The 24,482-nt window shown below is 39.1% G+C and overlaps 1 protein-coding gene across 1 annotated transcript in view; it reads right to left on the bottom strand.

Moving 5' to 3' along the window:
- The window catches only part of COL5A3 (collagen type V alpha 3 chain), a 1,727,233-nt gene extending 1,703,240 nt beyond the window's left edge, over positions 1 to 23,993 (bottom strand). The window contains exon 1 of the mRNA XM_044084684.1: positions 23,536 to 23,993. Coding sequence (XP_043940619.1) covers positions 23,536 to 23,626 — 91 coding nt within the window. The 5' untranslated portion in view covers positions 23,627 to 23,993. The remainder of the gene's footprint in view (positions 1 to 23,535) is intronic.
- Between the last annotated feature and the right edge of the window lie 489 nt (positions 23,994 to 24,482).

The raw sequence follows: 24,482 nt of genomic DNA, 5'->3' as shown, positions 1-24,482 counted from the left end.
AGCAGCCTGCCAATAGTTTATATGGTATAACAGAGTTTAAGGAACCGAATGGTGTTTGTCTCTTATGGAGATTGGATGTGTATAAGGAAGCAGTTCGCCTAGAAGTATTCTTGGTTTGACAGTGGACTACAGCCTAAACATAAGGTACACTGAAGTTGGTCAACAAAGACTGTTGCAGCCACGATTTCCATCTTTATTCCGACCAGGGGATGGCAATGAGCTTGTAGCCTTGGATGTATAGAAGTGCTTTGGCTGGATTTTGTAAGCACTTCATTTTTGTTTGGTTTGGTGTATACATTTATTCCTTGGGCGTCATTTTTGGATTCTACATATATATATATATATATACGTATGTGTGTGTGTGTGTGTGTATGTATATATATATATACTTTGTAGTATTATTATTTCTTAATTGGTTTCATGCCCATTTCTCTTTTGCACTGCTTCAAATGCATGTCTATATATCTATGCAGGCTTAACATTGCCCACTATTCTAGGACCTGTAATGATCATATCTGGTGAGTGGTTTCATGGCACAATATCAGAAAAGGGGAATCTTGTTATTCTCAACCCAGTCATTATTGATGCATTCAGAATCCGATATCTGGCCAGTGGCCTGATGACTATCACAGGTGGAACTGAACCCAATAAGCATGATTAGGATCATAAAAATTATCTTTCAGTACGTATACTTTCATTATAATACTCTTTGAGACTGCAGTTCCTTGTTCCAAACAGGAACGCCCAGTACAATAGAATGCTATTCCTTTTTTACCTGACAAGGAACACTGATGTTTTTAAAGTCATAGTTATGTCAAGTTACTTTCAAATTGGATCTTCATATAGGAATATTCACTATAATACACTGGACTACCAAACATCATATCCAAGTTTCCATATGCTGTCATTTAATAGTAAAACACAAATAATAGCTGATATCTCAGTGGTGATCACAGCTTTAAAAATTTCACACACATTACAAATGCATAAATATGAGATGCATGCTTTGATAGGTTTCGGAGTTCTAAGATGGCTAGAATGTTCTACACTTCTTTGAAAATATCTTGCAACAGTATAATAAAATAATATCAAAATTGTAAAATATGTAGCCTCAGAAATGGTACTTAGGGTGTGTATATACTTCTAGACTTTCAAAAATACCCACAATGCATTGCTGAATTTCAAGTCAAGTTTAATGGAATTTTTTCAGACATGTTCATGATATGATAAAAGCTAAGTTGGTTGTTATCCAAATACTTATAGTTGGCACTACAGTATATCATTGCCGCAGTATCATTTTTGCATCTTATACAATCACTTCTAGGAAGGTATAAATTCAGTAGCTCAAACTGTTCATTTAACACACATATAAACATGTGGTCACTAGCCAGTGCTGTGGCATACAGGAATAAAACCCTAATGAAAGCCCAGGCAACCCAGGTTCAATTAGCGTCTTGGGTGTCTGAGGCACTGGCATAGGGATGGGTGAGCCAATCCTGGGAGAGAGGGAGTGCACTTATGACACTCCCTAAAGAGAGGCATGGTCCAATGAGGTGAGTAGCTCTTAGACAAGGTCTGTGAACATGGGGGGAGGGCTGAGAAATGTATGTAGGGCATAACAACAACAACAAAAAAATCCCTCTCTCCCCAAAAATGGAATTTGGATAGCTGAGACCTTCAGGACACCCTTAGGTTCCATAACTGGCCCAAGCAGGCTATGGAGTAACTCCAGTGTGGGGTTTACTTTCTTGCAGACCTACCATGACATTGGGCACTGGGAAGCAGTGCTGTAAGATGATGTTGGAGAATGCAAAAAATTAAAAAAAAAATATATATATATATATATATATATATATATATATATATATATATATATATATATAGTTATTGTTAATTTCTACCTCCGTAATGTGCATTGATAACAAAACCTACTCAGAGCAGCACAGCAGCAGCAGAAAAGGGTCTGCAAAGCATCCGACTCACAAATGTAATCTTTAGAAAGAGACATAACTTTCAACACACAGCTTCATAAAAATGTCTTCAACACAAAGCATGCAAATTGCTAAGTATTCCCTCTAAATGGATCAACAGAGATTTTAAAATAGAAATGTTTAAGACTGATACCTCAGAACAGCACAAAAGGAGGCTTTGACAGTTTACCTAGATGAGTAGTCGGTCTCAAGTGTGCCACTAAATGAATTCTCCATGACAAATTAATTAAAATTAATTTCACATCCAGGGAATCATAGGAACATTTTCACTCATTCACAGACACAAGACATATATTTCTTTGTATTTACCAAGAAGCTGTCAGTTATTATTTTGGCGGTTTTGGAGCTACAACTTTTGTCATTTTGAAATATTGCCACTGGAAAGAAAACTATGTCCAGTATTCATATCTATACAGCAAATGGATCACACTGAATGTGCTCCAAACAAAAAGCAGGTTATATACTACTTTGCCACAAAACATAGTCATAACGGCTTCCCAAAGTGCATAACAATTTGCAGCTTTTAAATCTGTTATGATTGGGTCTTGCTCTACATCACATATGGCAGCCAGCACAGAGCAGCATCAAAAGCACTTTAATATTTTAAAAGCTGTAATACACTTCTTACTGCAATGCTAACAAACAACGATGAAGCAGAGCAAAGTGTCTTAACAGTTTTAGTAGCAAATAATGAGGTGCATTTCACTTCTAACCACTCTCCATATGGCAGTGCTGAGTGCCTTACAGCTTTCTCTCTGCAACTACTACTACATTATAATGGCTGAAACTCCATCTGCTAGAAAGAATTATGATCAGGGTTCTCTGTGCATAGCCACAGGTTATATGTTTTCAGAATGGATGCCAAGATTCGGATTCGCTTCATAATCTTGAAATACTGAAATATCGAATTTCAGTATCTCAAGACCATGAAGTCGAAAGTCCATATCCCCGAAACCAGGCAACCATGACACGTAAAACCGCAAAACCACAAAACCATGAAAATACACATCACACAGTACACAACACATACAAATACAAACACACATACCCCCTGACACTTTCAAAAAAGCAACACACATGTACACAACTAAACAAACACACACTTACCCTTTATATATGCAGGGGGGCAAGCCCCCTGTACCCCCCATGTGGGGCCCTGTGCCCCCCACACCCCCCTACTTAAATATTCTAACTCCAAGGTCGCACTACATACACACACATGAAGCACCACCACACAAGTAACATTCCCCTTGCACACACACATCACTGTAACAAAACACACTAAAACATGCAACAGCCCCTGCCCAAAACCCTTAAACAAAAACTCTTACCCGAATCCATGCACACAGCACAACATCAGAACCGCTAATTCAACATCTCTGACATGCGAGATTTTGAATTTTGTGCTTCTGGTCTTTCGAGGTTTTCGGCTTTCCACTTTATAGGCTCGAGATTCTGAAATTCGATATTCCAGGATTTCGAGCTTATAAAGTGAATCCCAAGATTCACCTCTCAAACTTTGCTTCTCCTCACTCTCAAGGTGAATGTCTCAATATCCTCTAACACACACGTGGATCATGACTGGAAACCCAAACATAGCCCTCTACTCTACCCGTAGTGTGTTAACACAGTAATACTATGCAAAATGTTGCTTCTTAAACTGAAAGACATCTTATGCAGTATACCAGCCATAACATGACAGCCTTGTACCATATATGTAGGTTCATAGGTATATAGTAGGATAATGACCACCAAGGCCTTTATAAGCTTAGCTAGGCAACCCAACGCACTTGCATCCCCTGGGAACATGAGTCTTAATTGATCGGCATATTTCTTAGAAGGGCTATGTTAGTTAGGAAGTTGATAAAAAGTTATGTGGGAGGTATGTTAGTTAGGGAATGTTTACTATCAGCCTTGGCCTATAAGAGACATGGAGGCCAGCCTGGGATGACTTTATGATTGCCCATCCAATGGTCAAGGCTACATTTCAATAGAGATGGACTCTGCTTCACGTGGATGAGAAGCCTATCCCACAACGTGGGGATCTTTTGAGTCACATATCTATCTCACCAGCATGTTTTATTTATGCCATGAGCAAAGTTCAAATCCCTGCATCTAGTGTTTCTGGTGCTGCTCATTTTGCAGATGTTCAAAAGCTGCATCAGCACTGGATCTAAGGATGCTTTATACACCAAGCACAGATCACCTCTCAGCAATCTGTAGGAGACCAAGTGTAAAGACAGAGGTTTAAGGTGTTCTGTATAGGGCGGTGTGGATACCCTGAATTCTCTTGGTGAAGGCATTCCAGATGTTGCATATGGCTAGTCAGGTACATGCCAAAGGGGACATTGTACTGAATGATGGGTCTGATAAAGGGCAAGTAGAGTGGTACTATAGCTTCTTAAGACCTGGATGTCATACCCTTACTTATATGTTGGGGGACATAGAATGATTTTCTTACTACCACGGCTACTTATTGGTCAAAGGCAGATTACTGTCTACATATGTTTCCAGATCTCTAAAAACTGGGTCATCTCTTAAAGGTATCTTATAAATGGAGTAATTTGCCTGGACATTATTTTAATCCATGACTTTGACACCAGTCCTTTGTCTGCATTAAACCCTCTTGCAAGATGGTAGTATCATGGGGGACTTTATGATAACTCCCAGTCTGCAATCCTCTGTGAACTTGGTGAGTCAGAGGCTCTTGATGTTAGCCTTGACCTCCAAGATGTCAATGCCAAACAACAGTGTTCCTAGCATGGAGTCCTGTGGTACTCCAGTGGTGACCTGCCACTTGGTAGAGATGATCTCATCAAGCCTGACTTTGTGGGTTCTATATGTGAGCCAGCTGGCAATCCAGTGAGTTATGTAGGGGTTTATACTTAGTTCACAGAGTTTGTCCACAACACCTGAGTAGGGTATTTTATCGAATGCCCTAGCCAGGTCTAGATAGGCAGTATGCACCATTTTCCCATCATCCATTGCCTTGGTTACCTTCACAAAGAAGTCTATCAGGTTAAGTAGGCATGACCTTAGGTTGCCAATGTCTTTACTGATCATTTCCATGATAATTCATTCCATAGCTTTGCATATTAGACTAGTCAGACTAACAGGTCTGTAGTTTTTTTGGGGTTGGTTGATGATCCACCCTTGTGAAAGGGGTTAACTGTTGTCATCTTTAATTTGCTTGGTACATAGCCTGATCTGAAGCTGTAGTTGAAAAGTGACTCAGATGGTCCTAACAGGTCATTTTTCAGGCTATTTAGGAAGCAACCTGGGATATTGTTGGGCCCAACTGAAGAGGTGTTTTTAGACTTTGTGAGCACTGCTATGACCTGCTGCCTGCTGATACGGGGGGGGGGGCATACTGGTAGGTATTTAACAAGGGGTGGTGGGGGGAGGGGAGCAAATGTTGGGCTGAATTTGTCAGCCAGCAGATTAGCTTGTTATGTTTGAGGATTTGGACAAGTTGTAGAAGGGCTTGTGGTTGTCTTTAGCCTGAGAAGCTATCTTGACCTCATAATTGGCTTTGTTGGATTTAATTAGTCCTCTTATTATTAGTAAACTCTCTTCATTCTGAAAGTTGCTCTTCCTGACTTTGGCCATGACTTTTTCTTTTTGTTATACACCTTGTTAAAATTAGGATTCCACTCACGTGGTTTGTTTTGGGCTTACTTCTGGTAGGTATAGCAGCCTCTATGCAACTATTTACATGTCTATAACAGTGTTTCTTTGAACAATTCTGCATAGGCTGTTGTTGGGTTGAGCAGGGCATTGAATTTTGGTAAACTGTCGCTTTAATAGGATACGGTTTGCTTTAGAATAGCTTCTAACTGTAACATGTTTTGCTTGGTTTCCCAAATTTTTTTTATTTTTATTTTTTATTTTTAATGAAGCGACTTTATGATCCAACCTCACCAGTGAGGATGTGACATGGACAGGGCACAGACTTCTCCCATATTGGTGAGAACAAGCTCCAGTTTGTTTGAACCTTGGGTTGAAGTGCATATTATCTGATCAAGGGCATTTGCATTAATAAAGTCCAGAAAATGTTGTGTCTGCAAGTTGGTGACAGCATATGTTTCCCAATCCACAGAGGGATAGTTAAAGTCTCCCATAAATAGAGTGTTTGGTAGGCTGGAGAGTCTGGATATGAGTTGTGGGATTCTTGATGCATGGATGATGACCTATAGCTTGCTAAGGTATGGTAAGGGTCTTTACCTAAGGTGATTTGCATGTGGATGAACTTCAGGGTATCATCCCGTTTAATAAGTCTTGTTCTATATTTGTTGCTAATGTAGACTGACACTCTTACACCTTCAGTCCCTGTTTATGCACCTGATTATCTAAATCTATGGAAAACACTGTAGTCTTGCACTGCTGTAGTACTTTTTGTGATTTTAAACCATGTCTCGGTAATAGGTTCATAGGTTCATAGGTAGCTACTAGGCTATTGGCCCTAGGGCTTATATATGCCCAGCCAAACGGTACCCTGGCTTTTCATGGCACAAATGTCTATAATCTATAGAGTGAGGACAGTTTGTAGGGTGTGGAGTTTCTTGTTAAGGCTCCTAGCATTGAACAGCAACATCTTTACATTCCTTTGGATTTTATTTGCTATTTTGGTAGGTTTTTCATTTTTGCATTACCTAGAAAAGTCTCTAAGTGGATGGATAAAGTTTTAGCCAAAGTCCCACAGGCCGTCTTTGGCAAAGCAATGTTGTCTGCTGACCATGACCTCCCAGGCTGACAGATATCGAATCCCCCTGGACTGACACCAGAAACTAAACCATTTGTTAAACTCAATCATTTTTTGTTCATACTGTGGCACCATCCTAGGGGAAGGTTGAGTGCTGCTCAATGCAAGGCACATAAGAGTCTGAGACACATATTCATAGAGGGCCATAATGTCTCTCTTCATATAATCCAGACAGGTATGTCTCAGGTCATTAACTCCCACATGGACTATGAGAGAATCATACTGGTACCTGTGGTGCAATGACTCAAGTGCCTGTCCTTGCTTTAGATAAGTAACGGACTGTAATCTTCTATATGTCCAGTCTGGTAAGCTGGGCATCTGTTTGCCATACAATGGAATCCCCTATGACAAAAGTACTAGGTAAATTGTTTGCCTTATGGGCTTTATTTTTGAGGGGTCCACTTAGTGTAGGCTTATGTGTAGTGTTTGGTGTTGCTTTTGGTGTATGCCTTAGAAATCACTGAGGATAGGCATTGCTGATGGCAGACTTAGGAGGTCTTTGAGGTTTGGGAAGATTGTTTTAAGTGCCTCAGTGTAGGAAGGTGTATGTGTGTGGTGAGCAGTATGTGTGAAGGATGTAGTGTTTGTGTTCTTGGCAACCTTGTTTATATGCAAGATTTTTGCTCCCATGAAAATTGTGTATGCATATCTCTCCCATACTGTGTTGGTTTCTTTTAAGGATTAAAAGGTTGTCAATGAACATCAGACAATTGCTGCATTGCCACAGGATGCCTATATCTACCAAGCTGAGTACAGAGACATTTGGAAATTGCATATTCATGTTGCCCGGACCTGTATTAGGATGGGCTACTCTGATTTGAGGACTAGGTTTTACAGAAGTCTCCTAGAGTAGTCTCTGGGTTTAGGGGCTAGAGTTGAATAGTGCTAGAATTGGTATTAGATAGTGCTTGAATATGATATTCATGCTATCTGACAAGCTAGCTGCTCTGAGCTTGACTTTGTGCTATGCTTCAATAAATTACAGGTTACAGTCCTAGTACTAGTTGTCGAGGTTAACTTCTGTGTTTTCCAACTCAGATAGACCAGGCTACCACCTATTGCCACTACATGGAATAAACCAGTGTCTATAATGTAAAAACATATATGCTACCACAAAGCAACTTTAACAAACTACCTACGCAAGGCAATTTCAAGTCATTCAGACCAATAGCAAGACAGTTTGAGCAAATGCAATAATTTTACAATTAAATCAGTAGTTGATTCCTAAAATAGATTCTGGAAGTGACATTTTTAAATACAAGTACTTAGCGTGTGCCTGGATGGCACGTGATGCAAGGAAATCATTTCAGAGGTTCAGACGAGGACACCAAGTCTTGAAGAGCTGTGTGGGAATCAGCCAAGAGATATTCCCAGAATCTCAAAAGGGTATAAGGTAAGGTATTGTGAAGTCAGACATCCTTCATCTTAAAGTATTAGATATGAAATGTGAAATTGTGATGTGATTTTTGTCTAAAACAATAATAAACACTTCACATGCATGTGTAAAGTATAATCCATTGTAACTGTAACTCGAGTACCTCAGTAACAAAACTGCTTTGCATTCATACTGAACTCTTGCAGTCACCCAACATGTAGGTACAATTTGTGCAGTAACACTAGCAGTAGGAAGTGAGTAGTATATAAATAATGGAATATCATGAATCAGTGATGTGGCATAGTGAGTGGTATATAAATAATACAGTATTATGGAATCAATGATGTGGCATAGTGAGTAGGATATAAATAATGGAGTATTATGGAATAAGTGATGTGCCATAGTGAGTAGTATATAAATAATGGAGTATTATGGAATCAGTGATGTGGCATAGTGAGTAGTATAAATATAATGGAGCATTATGGAATTAGTGATGTGGCATAGTGAGTAGTATATAAATAATGGAGTTTTATGGAATTAGTGATGTGGCATAGTGAGTAGTAATGATTGGTAGCTGATTTTTACATGCCGAGTTACCAGCCCTGATGCACAACCTTCAATGAAGGTACGCCCATTCACGCATGTCTCCATGCAGAAGATGCTCTAGCTGAGAATCGAACCGGACAGCGTCTTACTGTGAGGCCACAATGCTACCGCAGCACCACCACAGCAGTGATATGACATAGTGAGTAGTATATAAATAATGGGGTATTATGGAATCAGTGATGTGGTATAGTGAGTAGTATATAAATAATGAAGTACTATGGAATCAGTGATGCAACATAGTGAGTAGTACATAAATAATGGAGTATTATGGAACCAGTGATGTGACATAGTACTAGTTGTCTAAGCTGTAATAAACACCTTCTTTCTGGATATTTATAACAGAGAGGCCTACCCTCTATGTGGTCACTGATGAATTTTGTTTCTTGGATTTTATTGGTGTAATTTTCTCAGGGTTTACATATGTGGACTTCATTTTGCTTGGATGCTAAACATTTCTCTGTCCACACTGAATACCTTCCTAACCCTCTTTCCTTCCTCAGCTTACCTGTGCATACCTTCACTATCTACCCTTCCTTTTTCACATGGAAATCAGGCTGTGTAATCTCAAAAATATACAACTCCCTCCCCTCTCCACCTGGCATTTTCCTATTAAGTCTCCTTCTGTGTTTCCCTCTGCCTGCTGTCCTTCCGTTTTCTACTTTCCTATATCCACCTTTCCTCCCTGGTTACTTGATAAACATGGTGGTGACATGTCTCTGGTTGCTCATATTGCTGTACAAAGTATCTGTTTTGCTGTTCTATGTTGCATTACACGTTGCTTTCTGCAGGAGAAGTTACTATTTGTATCACTGCTGCAACCCACTGCCTATAGTGCTATGAACAGTCTATGGTTCTTTTTACATGATGTCATACACGTGTCACATGCACAGTCCTATCACAGTACATGTTCTACTGCAGTACTATTTGTCACTAAGTAACCAAGTACAGAGCTACTCTGTTTTAATATATGTAGCTCATCTGGCATATCAGCAATATGTTTCCATGTCTACATCTGTAATTATCTCTTTGCTACAATGAAGCAATTATTTTATGCTAATGCTGTATAGGCTCACTGTGCTTCTTTGCAAATCCCATTAGCATACCTTTGCTTATTACCTGTGCAGCCTGCTGATCCAAAAATCAAAAATAATGTGACAAAGCTGTTAACCTTAGCCTTTATGTGGTGACTGTGTAAGAGATGATATCCTTTAGTGTACCCGAGTTAATACTGGCTCGCCAAATGAAACTTTATCACACTGGTACCTAGTTTATTAGCACTGAGGTATCTGATATCATGCATCTGTTTTTAGGCATGTTTATAATTAAGTTTTCAGTTGAGAGCTAGGCCATGTGGGAAGATAATTTTTTTCTGTAAATTATTCTTTATAGTGTACTGAGAAGTTGCTTGCTTTAGTACTGACTCGATCTTCTGCATACATGATAGGTTGTCAGAAAGGCACGTCTAGGTTCAGGAAAATTCATATACAGTGAAAACAATAGTGTATCCATCACCGACTCCAATGACATTTCATTGTCTTTTCATGTATGTACTGAGAGCTAAGCAGCTAGTTACACACAAAAACATTTTATTTCACAGATAGTGAAGAAAACTGTTTGCCTGCTTGCAGAAACAGTCTGTGATAGCTACTGACTTAATAGGTTATAATTCATTCAAATTTTTTGGTCAAACCAATAAGCAAAGGTCCTTTTAGCAATTATTTGTTAGTGTTTCCCAGAATGGTGTCTGTATGTAGCTAGATAACAGTTGTAGTACTTTAGCTAAATCCAAGAGAGGAGGCTATATTTGTTAAGGTACTGTAATGGTTTGTTAGAGATCACAATTTTAAGGATTTTTGCAGGAATGGGTGGTAACAGCATTGATCTGCAGTCTCCTGCAAATGGACAAGCAGGCAGTTTTGTGGTATATGAAGTGTGTAATTCTTTTTCTACCCCAAAGGAATGTAAGCATGAATCTGTGAAATGTTCTAAATGTACATACTGTTGGGTTGTAGATGTAAGTGGCACTGTTTTTGATAAACCGAGAGAAAAGTTCATCAGTGCCTGGCTTCACAGGTTAAAAAGGTTAATTGAAAAGTCTTTCAACCGGAAAGAGTAGATAAATGCTAGCTAAATAAGAACTTTTACCCAGTAGATATTTGCACTTTGTTTTTAAGGACACATGGGCGACAAAATGATGGGTGTGTGGGGCAAGATGTTGGTACATTAGGGGAGAAATGGCTACTGAAGGTACTCATTACAGTATGGAGAAAGAGGCATATCCCACATGGATGGAAATAAGCATTCTAGGACCAGTGTTCAAGAACAAAGGGGGTATTTATAACGGCAGACAGTAACATAGATTTTAAACTTCTGTCACATTGTTTGAAAGTGGTGGAGAGGGTGCCTGATAAACAAATACACAGAGTACTTCAAAGTAAGATGGGAAATGAGCAGTTTCTATTCAGATCAGGATGGGGGCATAACCAACCTGATGTTTGCAGTGAGTCTGATAGTGGAGAGGAAGCTCTAGATTAGGAAAGTGTCCAACCAGGCATTCTTAGACTTGGAGAAGGCATGTGGCAGGGTCCCAAGAAAACTGATTTGGGCAGTCCTGCGGTAGTTCCAGAAACACTGGTAACATTAGTGCAAGGTACGTGCAACGACTCAGGCAGTGACACAAGTACAAACAGTGTTCAGACTTTCAGATGGACTCCCAGAAGGAATGAGTGTGCACCAAGGTTCAGCTTTCAGCCCAGTCCTGTTCATGCTTATGATGCACTACATTAGCAAACAGATCAAATGGGACAGATCAACACAGCTACTCTGATTCATAGATTCATAGATTAGTACTAAGCTAACTGCCCTTGTGGGTCATTTTAAGCCTAGCCAATTATCCCTTGTGAGACTCAAACCCTGCACCTTGTGTTTGTAAGGTAAACATCTTAACCATTAGGCCACCCTCCCATTAGGACAATCTGCTCAGGTGATGAAGCAAGATAAGCAGACTCGGAACAAAAGCTTCAGCAACTGATAGGGGAATGGAATGCAAAACTGAAGGCACATGGGATGAAACTGAGTGCAGACGTGACAGTGGTCATGGCAGCAAATGGAGAAAATCAGAAGTTGAAATTTGAGACAATAGCAAAAACATTCAAATAAGTTAACAGCTTCAAATATTTAGGAAGTGTAGTTGAGGAAAAGAAAAGTTGGAATAAAGACGTCAAATCTAGAATTAGTGGTGTTCAAAGTGACTGGCACAGACTGTCATGAGTAGTGTGTGACAGAAAAATGACAAAGAAAAGTAGTTTATACACAACAGTTGTGAGATCATTCTTTCTGTACACACAGAAACTTGGGCGGTGAAGGTAGACTAGCTGAAGAAGATTGCAGTGATGGCAATGAAGTGTCTTAGATGGGTAGTAGAATGCACATTGAGTGATGAAACGATGATCCAATTGGAGCTGAAGGCAAAGTAGTCTTGATTTCAGAAAAGGTCAAGGAGAACAGATTATGGTGGTTTCATCACATGTGCAGGAGAGCAGATGATGATTTGGTAAAGCAGATTTGGGAGAAATAAGAAGAATCCATGTTGAGTCAAGGAATGTGTGACAAAAGACCTAAAAAAGTCAGTCATGACTGCTGAAGGAGAAGCAAACGTGGACATGGAACTGAGAGTTACCAACAGCTGATGCAATACCCTGTCCTCATGTAAGAAATGAAACAAGAGGTTGATGATGAATATGATTTTGAAGAACATTTGTCCTTTTTTGTAAATTAATTTCTAAAGTCTTCTGTTGAAATGAGGCTTATAATGTTTAATTCCACCTACAAGGGGGTTAATTTCACAACAGAAAAGCCTTATACTACATTACATTAGATTTTGTTTCTGCCTAACTGAACTTATGTGATCTTTTTGTTTTTTTGACTTGCCAGTGAATCAAAAATTAACACTGCACTTGAGTATTCATTTGGAAACACTTTAAACACTTTCCAGTTTCTTCAAGCAATATTCATTTTTCCCTTAGTTTTAGTAATAATTTCAGGTCAAGTGTAATGCAGGTTTGGCTACCATTTTGTTTTCTAATTGTTTCATGGGAAAATACCTATTTTGAACAGAATAAAGTCATAAAGTAGATATGCAAAGGCAGTAAATGATTAGAAGTTGCAAACAAGCTGCATGTATTAGATCAAAAGTAAAGTCTGTTGGATTATTTCATTTCTAAACCTATCTGTAAGAGCTATCATTGGACTTTTAGGAGTTTACTTGATTGAAAGAGTGAAGATAAGCATTTTTTTTTGTTTTTGTCAAGTTTATGACTGCTTAGACATGTAAGAACTTTATTATTCTGTTTTTGTAGTCTCAGTTGTCCATGTACTAATCAATGTTGTTTGTAAGTGATTTGGTAACTTCCTTAATTGCAAGTGTTTTTTATTCCAAAGTGTTGGTGGCTATTAGATAATGAATCTGCCCATTTCTCTGTTTACTTATAGTAATTTTAAACAGTAGATTGGGGGAATGCGCATTGGCTCTAGTCATTGTATGTTCATTATAGGTTTCCAACAGAACTGTGTCAGACATAGCTTTATCTACTCAGTGCAGGTCACCCCCCACTAGCATACAATAGTACAGCACAGTACAGCATTATACAACATATTGCAGCAGAATATAGCAGAGTGCAGCATAATACATCACAATACAGCATTGTATATCATATTACAGTATAGTACCACAGACCCTATTATAGCACAGTACAACCTGATACAATAATGTGCAGCATATTATAATATAGTACAGCCGCAATACAACATACTACAGTATAACACAGCAGAATATAGCATAGTATTGCACATTACTACATTGTAGTGAACATTACAACACAATGCAGCACAGTATCACGTAAAAAAAATGTATGGACTTGTGCAGCATAGTACAACAAAGTGCAGTGCATTATAGTACAGAATATCACCATTCAGCATATTGCAACATCACAGTACAGCATTATATAGCATATACAGTATAATAGTGTACAGGGCAGCATTGTTCAGTATATTATAGCATAGCACGGCACAGTACAGCATACTGCACTACAATAGGCAACAATATAACATAGTATACAGTGCAACACTGTGCAGCATAATACAGTATAGCACTTCACAGTACAGTACTTTGCAACATTGGACAGCATAATACAAGACAGCACACTACAGCACCTTCCAACATTGTACATCATAATACAGTACAGCACAGTACAGCATTGTGCAGCATAATACAGTACAGCACAGCACAACATTGTACAGTATACCAGGGAACAGTACTGCATAGCACAGCACAGCATTCTATAATATAATATAGCATAATGCAGCATACTGCAGCATATCATAGCATAGTAAAACACAGTACTGTTTAGTACACCACAGTACAGCACTGCACAATGTGTTAGAGCCTTATTTAACACAGCAGAGCATAGTAAAGCACAGTTCAGCATTGTACAAAATACTGTAACATAATACAGTGCAGTACTGCATTCTATTGCACAGCATAACATAGTGCAGTATATTTCAGTGCAATACTACATAGTACAGCATGATGCAGCCCAACACAGCATTGTGAAGCATATCATAAGACAACCCAATACATTATAAAAATGATCTGGACATTGCATAGCATATTACTGCATAACACAGCACCATACAGCATACTTTTGCACAGAATAACACCACCCAGCATATTATAGGCTAATACAGCAGAGTTCAGAATGCTACTGTACATTATATTATGCAGAATAGTACAACATAATATAACACAGTACAGTATTATACAATACAGTCCAACATTTTGCAGCATTGCTCATGTATGATAACCCTAACCATGCCCCTGCCCTCTAACCCCAAACTTACATATTATCTTATAAAAAAATAAAACTTTCCATGAGAGTACCACTACACTAGACACTCAAACATACATATACTATATGTAACACACACACACACACACACACACAGATATAACACTAATGCTATCCCATTACCTAGCCCATACTTTAATCCTAACCTGCAAATACTCCCACTCCAAATGCTGAAGGATTCAGAATATCCGACAGTTTTAGCATTAACACACATACCCACTTACTGTAAAATAAGCCACATCTGCAAAACAACATCTTTGGGTTCTGACAATCAGATTAGCACAGGACAAAATAATAATAATAATAATAATAATAATAATAATAATAATAATAATAATAATAATATCCATTTGTTAACCACATAGGTCCACAGAACACACAGTCCCTTTTCATGGATGACCTGAAAGCAATGCCTGGTTAAGTAACTTGCTCAGTCAAACCATCTACCACAGGAGCTACAGCTCAAAGCTCTAACCCTCTGCACCAACTGCCAGATTCAATAAAGAGAGCTACCAAGAAAAAAAAATGCATAGCACTTCAGTTTGTCAGCAAAAGCATCAGCTGACAAAGTTACCATATATATGTATGTATGTATACATATATCTATATAATCAAGAGGTATGTGTAATTTATAAAAATGGAGTATACAAGTAAAATATATCTGTCTAAGTTACTGTACTATAGCCATGTGTTAGGCAGTAGCAAAGTCTCATTTAGCCACCAGCTACAAATTTGAAATATATCACAATATTGTTAACATCTGGAATAGTACATTATAGCTTGGCTGATTCTTTCCAGCCCTTTCTTGAAAGACTTAGATGTGCATATTAACATAAAAACCTTTAGGTTGCACAACTGTAATAGTGCAAAGGCAAATACAAAAAAAAAAAAAAAAATGGTACATGATCCTTTAATAAAACAAAGGACTAAGTGTGAGACAGGTGGAATGACAGATAAATAGATACAGTCAGTCAAACAAATAGAGACAGACTGACAGATAGGCAGATAGATTGATAGACAATCAGTCAGATAGATAGATAGATAGACAGATAAATACATTGATAAACAGCCAATCACATTAAGATAAAGAGACAGACTAACAGATAAATAGATAGCTAGATAGATAGTCAGTCAAACTGACAGAAAGTTAGATAGATAGATGGATAGATATATAGATGGATAGATAGATAGATAGATAGATAGATAGATAGATAGATAGATAGATAGATAGATAGATAGATAGATAGACAAATATATATAGATGGATGCATATATAGGTGTTTAACTACAGCAAGATTAGAAATACTTTACCTGTGAATAGGTAGGCACGTAGACAAACAGACAGACTGTTAATAAATGGCTAAGCCGATTTAATGATTTATTTGTTTGTAAAAAGATTAGATTAATGAATGAAAACTCATTAAGGAGAAAGACACTACTTTTCAGTTTAGACATGGAGACCATTTAATATCATTGTGTTTTTAACAAAGAATTATATAAACAGCAGTCTATGATTCCAGATAAAGCCCATGTAATTAACTCATTATACCACTTGCTGCATCATATGTTGATCCTAGTTACCCTTCGGGCCACTTCCTCCTAATAACCACCACCTCCCATAAGCATATGTACATGCACTTGCTTGTGCGTGAGCATACACACACACACACACACACACACACACACACACACACACACACACACACACACACACACACACACACACACACACACACACACACAGTAAAGCTGCATTATATCACTCTCATTCATGAGTTTTCACTCTGTTCTTCACTCCAGAAGAGTCTCAGGAACACAGTTGCTTGTTGATACAACACTTGCCGTGAAAAAATATCCAGATGTTTTTCCAGACATCACCACTCAGGTTTAATGATTATTCCAAATTACTCGTATTCATCTGTTTTCTGAAGCTGTCTTTTCATACTCTCCTACTTGCTATACTACTCTTAAAAAGAATGTCTGATGTCCCTCTCCTTAATTTTCTCATTTGACAATCCTGACATTACACTTTTGCAGTCCATCAGGATCTCCTACAGTTTTCTGAATGCATTTATTTATTCAATATTTGTTAACAAATGTGTTTCATGGACACTTTCCAGCAATGACTGGAGTCATTAGGCAAACATCATGGGAAGAAAAAAAAAGCTCATCAAGCACATCAAACTTCAGGGGAGTACGTAACACTGAATATCTGTCACTGTCGTGCATGCTTGTAATAAAGTAGAGCAAAACAAGGCATCAGGATACTTTATTCCAATGTATGGTACTGATCCAATTCATCAATACCAGATTGTGTATTGCTGTGTATTGTGCTGATCCAATTCATCAATGCCACAATAGTGTACTGTTGTATATGGTGCTGATCCAATTCATCAATACCATAACAGTGTATTGTTGTGTATGGCAGTGATCCTATTCATCAACCCCACAATAGTGCATTGTTGTGCCTGGCACTGATCGTATTCATCAATACCAGGCCAGTGTATTATTGTGTATTGTGGTGATTCTAGTCATTTACACCAGGACTTTGTATTGTTGTGTATGGTATGATCCTTTTCATCAATGCCATGATAATCTATTGTTGTGCATGGCGGTAATTGTATCCATCGATACCAGGATAGTGTATAATTGTGGATGGCAGTGATAATATTCATAGATACAAAGATAGTGTATTATTATATATGGCAGTGAGCCTATTCATTGATACCAGGATACTTTATTGTTGTATACGGCGGTGATCATATTCATCGATACCAGAGTAGTGTATCATTGTGCATGGTGGTGATCATATTCATTGATACAAACATAGTGTATTATTATATATGGCAGTGAGACTATTCATTGATACAAGGATAGTTTATTCTTGTATATGGCGGTGAGCATACTCATCAATACCACAATAGTTTAAAGTTGTGTATTGCAGTGATCCTTTGCATCAATATCAGGACAATATATTGCTGTGTACAATGGTGATCAATATTCATTGATACCAGAGTAGTGTATTGTTGTATATGGTGGTGATCATATTCATCGATACCAGGATAGTGTATTGTTGTGTATGGTGGAGATCATATTAATTGATACCAAAATAGTGTATTGTTGTGTATGGTAGTGATCATATTCATTGATACCAGGACAATATATTGCTGTGTACAATGGTGATCATATTCATTGATACCAGAGTAGTGTATTGTTGTGTATGGCAGTGACCGTATTCATAAATACCAAGATAGTGAATTGTTATGCATGATGTTGGTCCGCTTCATTGGTACAATGATAGTATACAGTCCTTCATAATAACTGGGATGCCCGTGCATTGGCCCAGCAATCAAGGAGCCTCAATCCTCACCACTAACATCAGTGAGGGGCATCCATATACGGAAAGGATAATAAATACACACAGTAAAGTACAATTTCCCTTAAGAGCACACAGAGATCACAGTCAGTCTGGGGATGGTTGCTCCCTTTCTCTCTTGGTCCCCAGTAAGACACCCCACTGGCACAGCTATAGGGTCCAGATCTCAGCCAGCTGGGCAAGCCAAAACCTCCAGCACCTTCTTTGTCCAACCAGTGCTTCATGTCCCTGCCCAAGTAGCTGACACACACACACACACACTTTGAGATAAGAGTTTATACAACCACACAGACACTCCTGGGGAAGGCTGGCACAGGTTCTCCAGCTGTGCCCCTTTTCTGCCCAGTCTATATGGTAGAAATCAATGCCACCACCATACTAATATTTATCAGCTACTCAAAGCCCCTTAAAAGGGTGTTCAATTATTACTGTGCAATATTATTATCCAACTGGTAAGTGTGACCTAACAGTCAAGACTTATTTGGAGTGACTTGGTACAGCATCACTATATACATGCAATGTACTCTAGAGCTTAAATTAACACTACATAAAACAGCCACAGTTGAAAGGTTTAAAAATATTTAATAATAAATAATAAAAACACAAAGCGATACTTCTTACTACACAGTGCTAGTCAAGAGTTCAGAAATCACATAGAAATACTTAAAATAATACCATAGAAAAGTTATGACATGAACTGGGAATCTTCCCAATTCCTAGCTATTTCTAAGAGAAAAAACAATTCTAAATAACTTACATCTAGAGCAAGACAGTGCTGGTGATTGGATGTTATCAAGACAAAATGCTCTGAGCTCTCTGATTCTCTCTCTTTAAATTGATAACAGAGAGCTGCTTCACATGACATCATTCTTCATACTTCTCTGGTGTTCCCAGGCTAACAGAAACTACATTTACATTCTTTACACCTGGTCAGAAACCAGAGCAGTAAAGGACATTTATACATGCAAATTCTAAAACAATAGGAAAGATACCTCCCTCTAGACATATCGACTCCGAATTTTGACATCAAAGACAAAATGCTTGACTTGGCTTTTTTACAGCAGAGTGCACTGTTGTTATATTTTTACAGTTCAATATCCAATGCAGTCTTTTCACATTTAAAAGAACAAGCCAGTGGCTTACATTAATATTTGCAAATGACAGAATTATCTACAAAAGTCTATCTGGCTAGGCTGGCAGCATTCACCTATCTTCACCCCCCCCCCCCGGAGAACTCAAGCTAATTTTTCAAGTGACCCTTTAGAAATGCTGCTTGAGGGGGTTAAGTCTATCTGAGTATACCTTACCCCATTCCCTGTCTTGTGAGCACATCTGCATTGACATTGCTAATCCCACTGCAGTGCTGCACTGACATATCATATGCTTGCAACCCTAGGTTCCATCTTAGCAACTTGGCATTTTGCTGGCTGGCTCTGGTCTTCATTGTCAGGTCTGTGAGGGGAGCAGCTATGGTACTATAACTGGGGACAAATTTTCTGTAGTACCCTGCTGTCCCTAGGAATGCCCTCACCTGCATTTTGGTAACAGGTGCAGGCCATGCCTGAATGGCTTCCACTTTGGCAGGTTCTGGCCTAATCATACCACTCCTCTACCATACCCATCTGACATTTGCTGGACTTAATGGTCAACCCTGCCCTCTGTAGTCTGCCCAGCACCTCCCTGACATATTGAAGGTGCTCTTGCCAGGAATGGCTGTAGTTGGCAATGTCATCTAGGTAAGCAAGGGCAAACCCTCCTGCTCCTGCTAGGATATGATCTACCAGCCTCTGGAAAGTTGCTGGGGCATTTTCCATCCCAAAGGGCACTTTTGTAAACTCATACAAGCCAGAAAGAGTCACAAAGGCTAACATCTCTCTAGCACTGGGAGTGAAGGCACCTGCCAATAACCCTTGGTAAGATCAATGATTGTAAGATACTTAGCCCCACCTAGCTGCTCTAGGGCCTTGTCTTTCCTAGGCATCGGGTAAGCATCTGACTCTGTGTGACTGTTTAATTTCCTGTAGTCCACACAGAACCTGGTGCTGCCATCCTTCCTTGGCACCAGCACCACTGAGGAAGACCAAGGACTGTTGGACTCTTGAATTACCCCTAGTTCCAACATTTCCTGTATCTCCTCCCTCAGAGTTTGTTTGACTCTCTCAGGCACCCTATAAGGGGCCTGCCTAATAGGCCTTTGGGGTTCTGTATCCACCTAGTGCTGCACCAGGTGGGTGCACCCTGGTTCCCCAGTGATTATATCCCCATACTCCTGTAACACTGCTCAGATTTCATGAACCTGAGTAGGAGATAGCTGCTGGGACATTGCTACCCCTTCCACTGAGGTATCAGTCCGAGCCTCACTGAGGAGATCAGTCACCAGATCTTCCTCAGACTCCTCCTGCAATCCACTGCAAATGTTCAGCACAAGGGCCTCCCTATCATGCTAAGGTTTCATCATGTTAACATGATACAATTTGCGCCCCTGCCTCCTGCCTAGCAGTTCCACCATGTAGTTAACATCACTTAACTTTCTTGCCACCTTGTAGGGTCCCTCCCAAGTTGCTTGCAGCTTGTTATGCATGACAGGAATGAGAACCATTACCTGCTGCCCCACAATGCAGTCTTTTCACATTTAAAATTGTATCATGTTACTCTCTAGCTCAAGCAGTCCTGTCATACCACACCTTTTTTGTTGTTGGGCTTCTGCCAGGTTCTCCTGGGCCAAGCCCATGAGTTCCCTGAGTCTTGTCCTGAGGTTTAGGACATATGCTACAACAGACTCCTTGTAAGGTTCACACTCACCTTCCCACTCATCTTGAATTAAATCTAGAGGTCCCCTCACCCTATGCCCATACAGCAACTCAAAGGGTGAAAAACCTGTGGATTCCTGGGGAAACTCTCTGTAAGCAAACAACAGATGGGGCAAATATTTGTCCCACTCCCTCTTAAACTGGTCTGCAAATGCCCATAGCATGGACTTGATTGTAGAGTTGAACCTCTCAACAAGACCATTAGTCTGGGGATGGTAGGGGGTGGTCTTCATGTGCTTCAACCCACAATACTTCCACAGACAAGCCGGCAGGTCTAACATGAAATTGGCACCTCTGTCAGTCAGTATTTCTTTTGGGAAACCTATCCTGCTGAAAATCTCTAACAAAGCATTTGCCACCTTTTCTGCATCAATGGAGGACAAAGCCACTCCCTCAGGGTATCTTGTAGCATAATCTACTACCACTAGGATATACTTTTTCCCTGTGGAACTTGTGGTACTCAGAGGCCCTACAATATCCATAGCTATCCTCTGAAAAGGCTCCTCAATCACAGGCAAATGCATCAAAGGACCTCTCACCTTTTCTCCTCCCTTGCCTACCTTTTGGCACTGCTCACAGGTCCTGCAGTACCCTGTTACATCTCTAGAAATTCCAGACCTATAGAAGCTATGGATAATATGTCTCTTTGTATGTTTTATGTCCATATGACCTGCAAAGGGAATATCATGGGCTAGGCACTACCAACTGCTGTATTCTCTCACCTTCTAGCCCTCCCTCAGGGGTCCACTATCTATACAGTAATCTTTTGTCCCAGTATACAGACTCCCCCTTCCCTTGAGAATCAGGTGCCTCACTAGCTACCTGCCTCAGGCCTTGCAATGTAGGGTCTGAGAACTGAGCCTGTCTCAGCTCTCTTTGTAACCCTTCCCAGCTCCCCTTCCACAGGAAGTCTGGCATCCTCTGACGGTGGTGCAATAAATGACATTTATACATGCAAATTCTATTAACTCTGGTATTAAAACAATAGGCAGGATGCCTCCCTCTAGACATATCAGCTCCGAATTTTGACATCAAAGACAGTCATAAAATGCTTGACTTAGCTTTCTTACAGTAGAGTGCACTGTTGTTACATTTTTGCAGTTCAATATCCAATGCAGTCTTTTCACATTTAAGAGAACAAGCCTGTGGCTTACATTAATATTTACAAATGACAGAATTATCTACAGAATACCATCTGGCTAGGCTGGCAGCCTTCACCTATCTTCACAATAACCTCTGACAAATATTTTTCAGAACATTTGTATCACTCATACATCATAAATGAGGTTATGTACTTAAGAGGCAATTCAGCATTACAACATCTACATCTTTTCATTAACAAATAATGTTATACATTCAGGTAGGAATACATATTAGTATGTTTACATGGGAAAAGCCACAAACAGTGTTTGTTAGCCTTCAATATTTTGTCTGTAAGCAGTGCAGTACCTTTACAGAAGTTATTTTTTCTATAAGCCAGGTATGTACATGTAATAATCTTAGGTAATGACTGCTCAAGGCATAGTCACTTAAGGTTTTGATGTTTTTAACCTACAGTGCTTCAGGCTCTGGGACTGAAACATGCAGAAGTAGTTTCCACTGAAATTCCTTAGAAAGCGCTCTGTTGTCTAATGTACGAGAAGATGGACTGCTGATAGACATACAAGAGAGCCAAAGTTAGGTAGATGTCACACTACATATTGTTGGCTCTGACAAGGAAGATGGAGACGTTTGTCCAACAAATGATGAGGCAAATTAAATGCTTTATGGAGACAAAAGGAGAGAGAAAAGAATGCATACTTGAGGGCATTTAGAAAGTGCCAGATATGTTTGCTTGGTACTTATTTGATCAGAATGAAGCAAATGGACAGACAGCTTAATGTGTCCCTAAATTCAGCCAAACTTGAAAATATTGCATTTAACAAGGTAAGCAGGCGTTATCTATTTTTATTTTTTTTCTTTTCTAAGTAAGACTGTTAGGAACAGAGACCTGTTTTCAGGTGCAACCCATAGCACTTTGTGTCTAAATAGCGTGCTCACAGTTGTTCAGTTTTAGCAAATCAAACCCAGGCTATAATAATGAGGTATGTTAAGTAACTGCCAGCCTTTTGCCACTGAGCTGAATTACAATATGAAGACGGATGGACAAACAGAAACACATGGATATGGGATCTAGCTTGTCAGTAACGGATGCAAAGATAGAGAAATAGTCACTACAGGTAAAGACAGAAATACTGTAAAATAACTAAGTAGCAAGTCTGAGAGCAGAAACCTAGGCTACTACATAGTTAAACATGCACATGTTAGAGATATGCTACAATAATTATCTATATGCATAGAACAAACAATGAATTAGATACAAGCTTCCCAGTATCTACATCTAGGACGGTGGTAGAGTATTAAAGCAGTCCCACGTAGGTTGGTATGAGTGCATTAAATCAGTGTCAAAACAACAGCTTACTCATGAAAAAGTAACTACAACTTTAAATGGCATTTACTCTCTGCTTTGTTATCACAGTTTTGTCTGTCCATGGCATACTTAATCAAGCACATATTTTCTTACAGGATTAAACTATCTTTGTGACGTATAATTTATTATATTTTTTTGTCTGCATTCCCTGCCCATACTTATTTATTTATTTTTTTGCATTTTGAGTTTCCCTCAGGCTGAGTGCATATATGTTCATCAGGAAGAAAAATGTTACCTACCTGCGTTTACGGAAAAACTGTGCAAAATGAAGACCACGGATAGCAAGAAATATGACCTTATGCGGCTCCTACAACTTTTCCACCTGCCCATCCTCACAGATCTTGTTCACTTGGGTGTCTCATGCAGGAGTTGATCACACTCTTCCACAGTTTGAAAACATAACAAAATGTTTCCAGTTCACTTGTTTCATGCAGCAACAGCAAATATAATGGAAAAAATTAAAATTCTTCCTTGTTCTTTTCTCTTGATTTGTTGTAGCTTCTGCAACAGTCAGTTTTTTCAGAACAGGTAGAAGATTCAGAGAAGGGGGTCTAACTTTTTTTCTTTGTGTCTCTTACTCTCTTTCTCCCTTACTCTGTCTCTCTCCTGGGACTAGTGTCAAACCTTTGACTCAAAGCTTGGTGATAAAGTCTCAAGAGGTTGTTTCTGCCAGCTCAGATCCTTTTTCTTTTTCCAGTTTTATGAGTCCAGCCCACCAACTCACATTGGCTGATTCAAGAAAGAAAACAGAGTTCAAGCATTCCCTGTGTTCTGGCCCCTAAAGCTACTAGTGAGAGCTTTCTGTTACAATCAAGGTGTCAGCCAAGTGCAACCAGACAGCAGCAGTCTGACAAGACACAAAGTAAAATGTGCATTGCAAATTAATCTTTAATGTCTTTCTTGTTTTTCTTATGTTCACCACATGCTGCTGCAATTATTGTAGACTGGAGACTGCTAATGAATGAAAAAAAAGCCAACAGTACTCCCTAACTTCCTGAGAGATGTAGCTTTCCTTTCTAAAAATAAAAAAAAAAAATGAAAATTAGTTCTGGTCCTGTATGCCTGAGAATAAAACACAATTTTGTCATATAAGGGCCCTGCATAACCAAAATCCCATTGCAGAGGTATAAAATTGCCTGAATAACTGATGTGATAATGACATCTTAGTGAGTCTTTAACGGGTTAA

Source organism: Protopterus annectens, chromosome 9.part0, assembly GCF_019279795.1.
Source record: "Protopterus annectens isolate FY-2018-M chromosome 9.part0, PAN1.0, whole genome shotgun sequence".
NCBI classification, from domain to species: Eukaryota; Metazoa; Chordata; order Ceratodontiformes; family Protopteridae; genus Protopterus; species Protopterus annectens.
The sequence above is the reverse complement of the archived record's forward strand: the minus strand, read 5'-3'. Positions and strand labels throughout refer to the sequence as shown.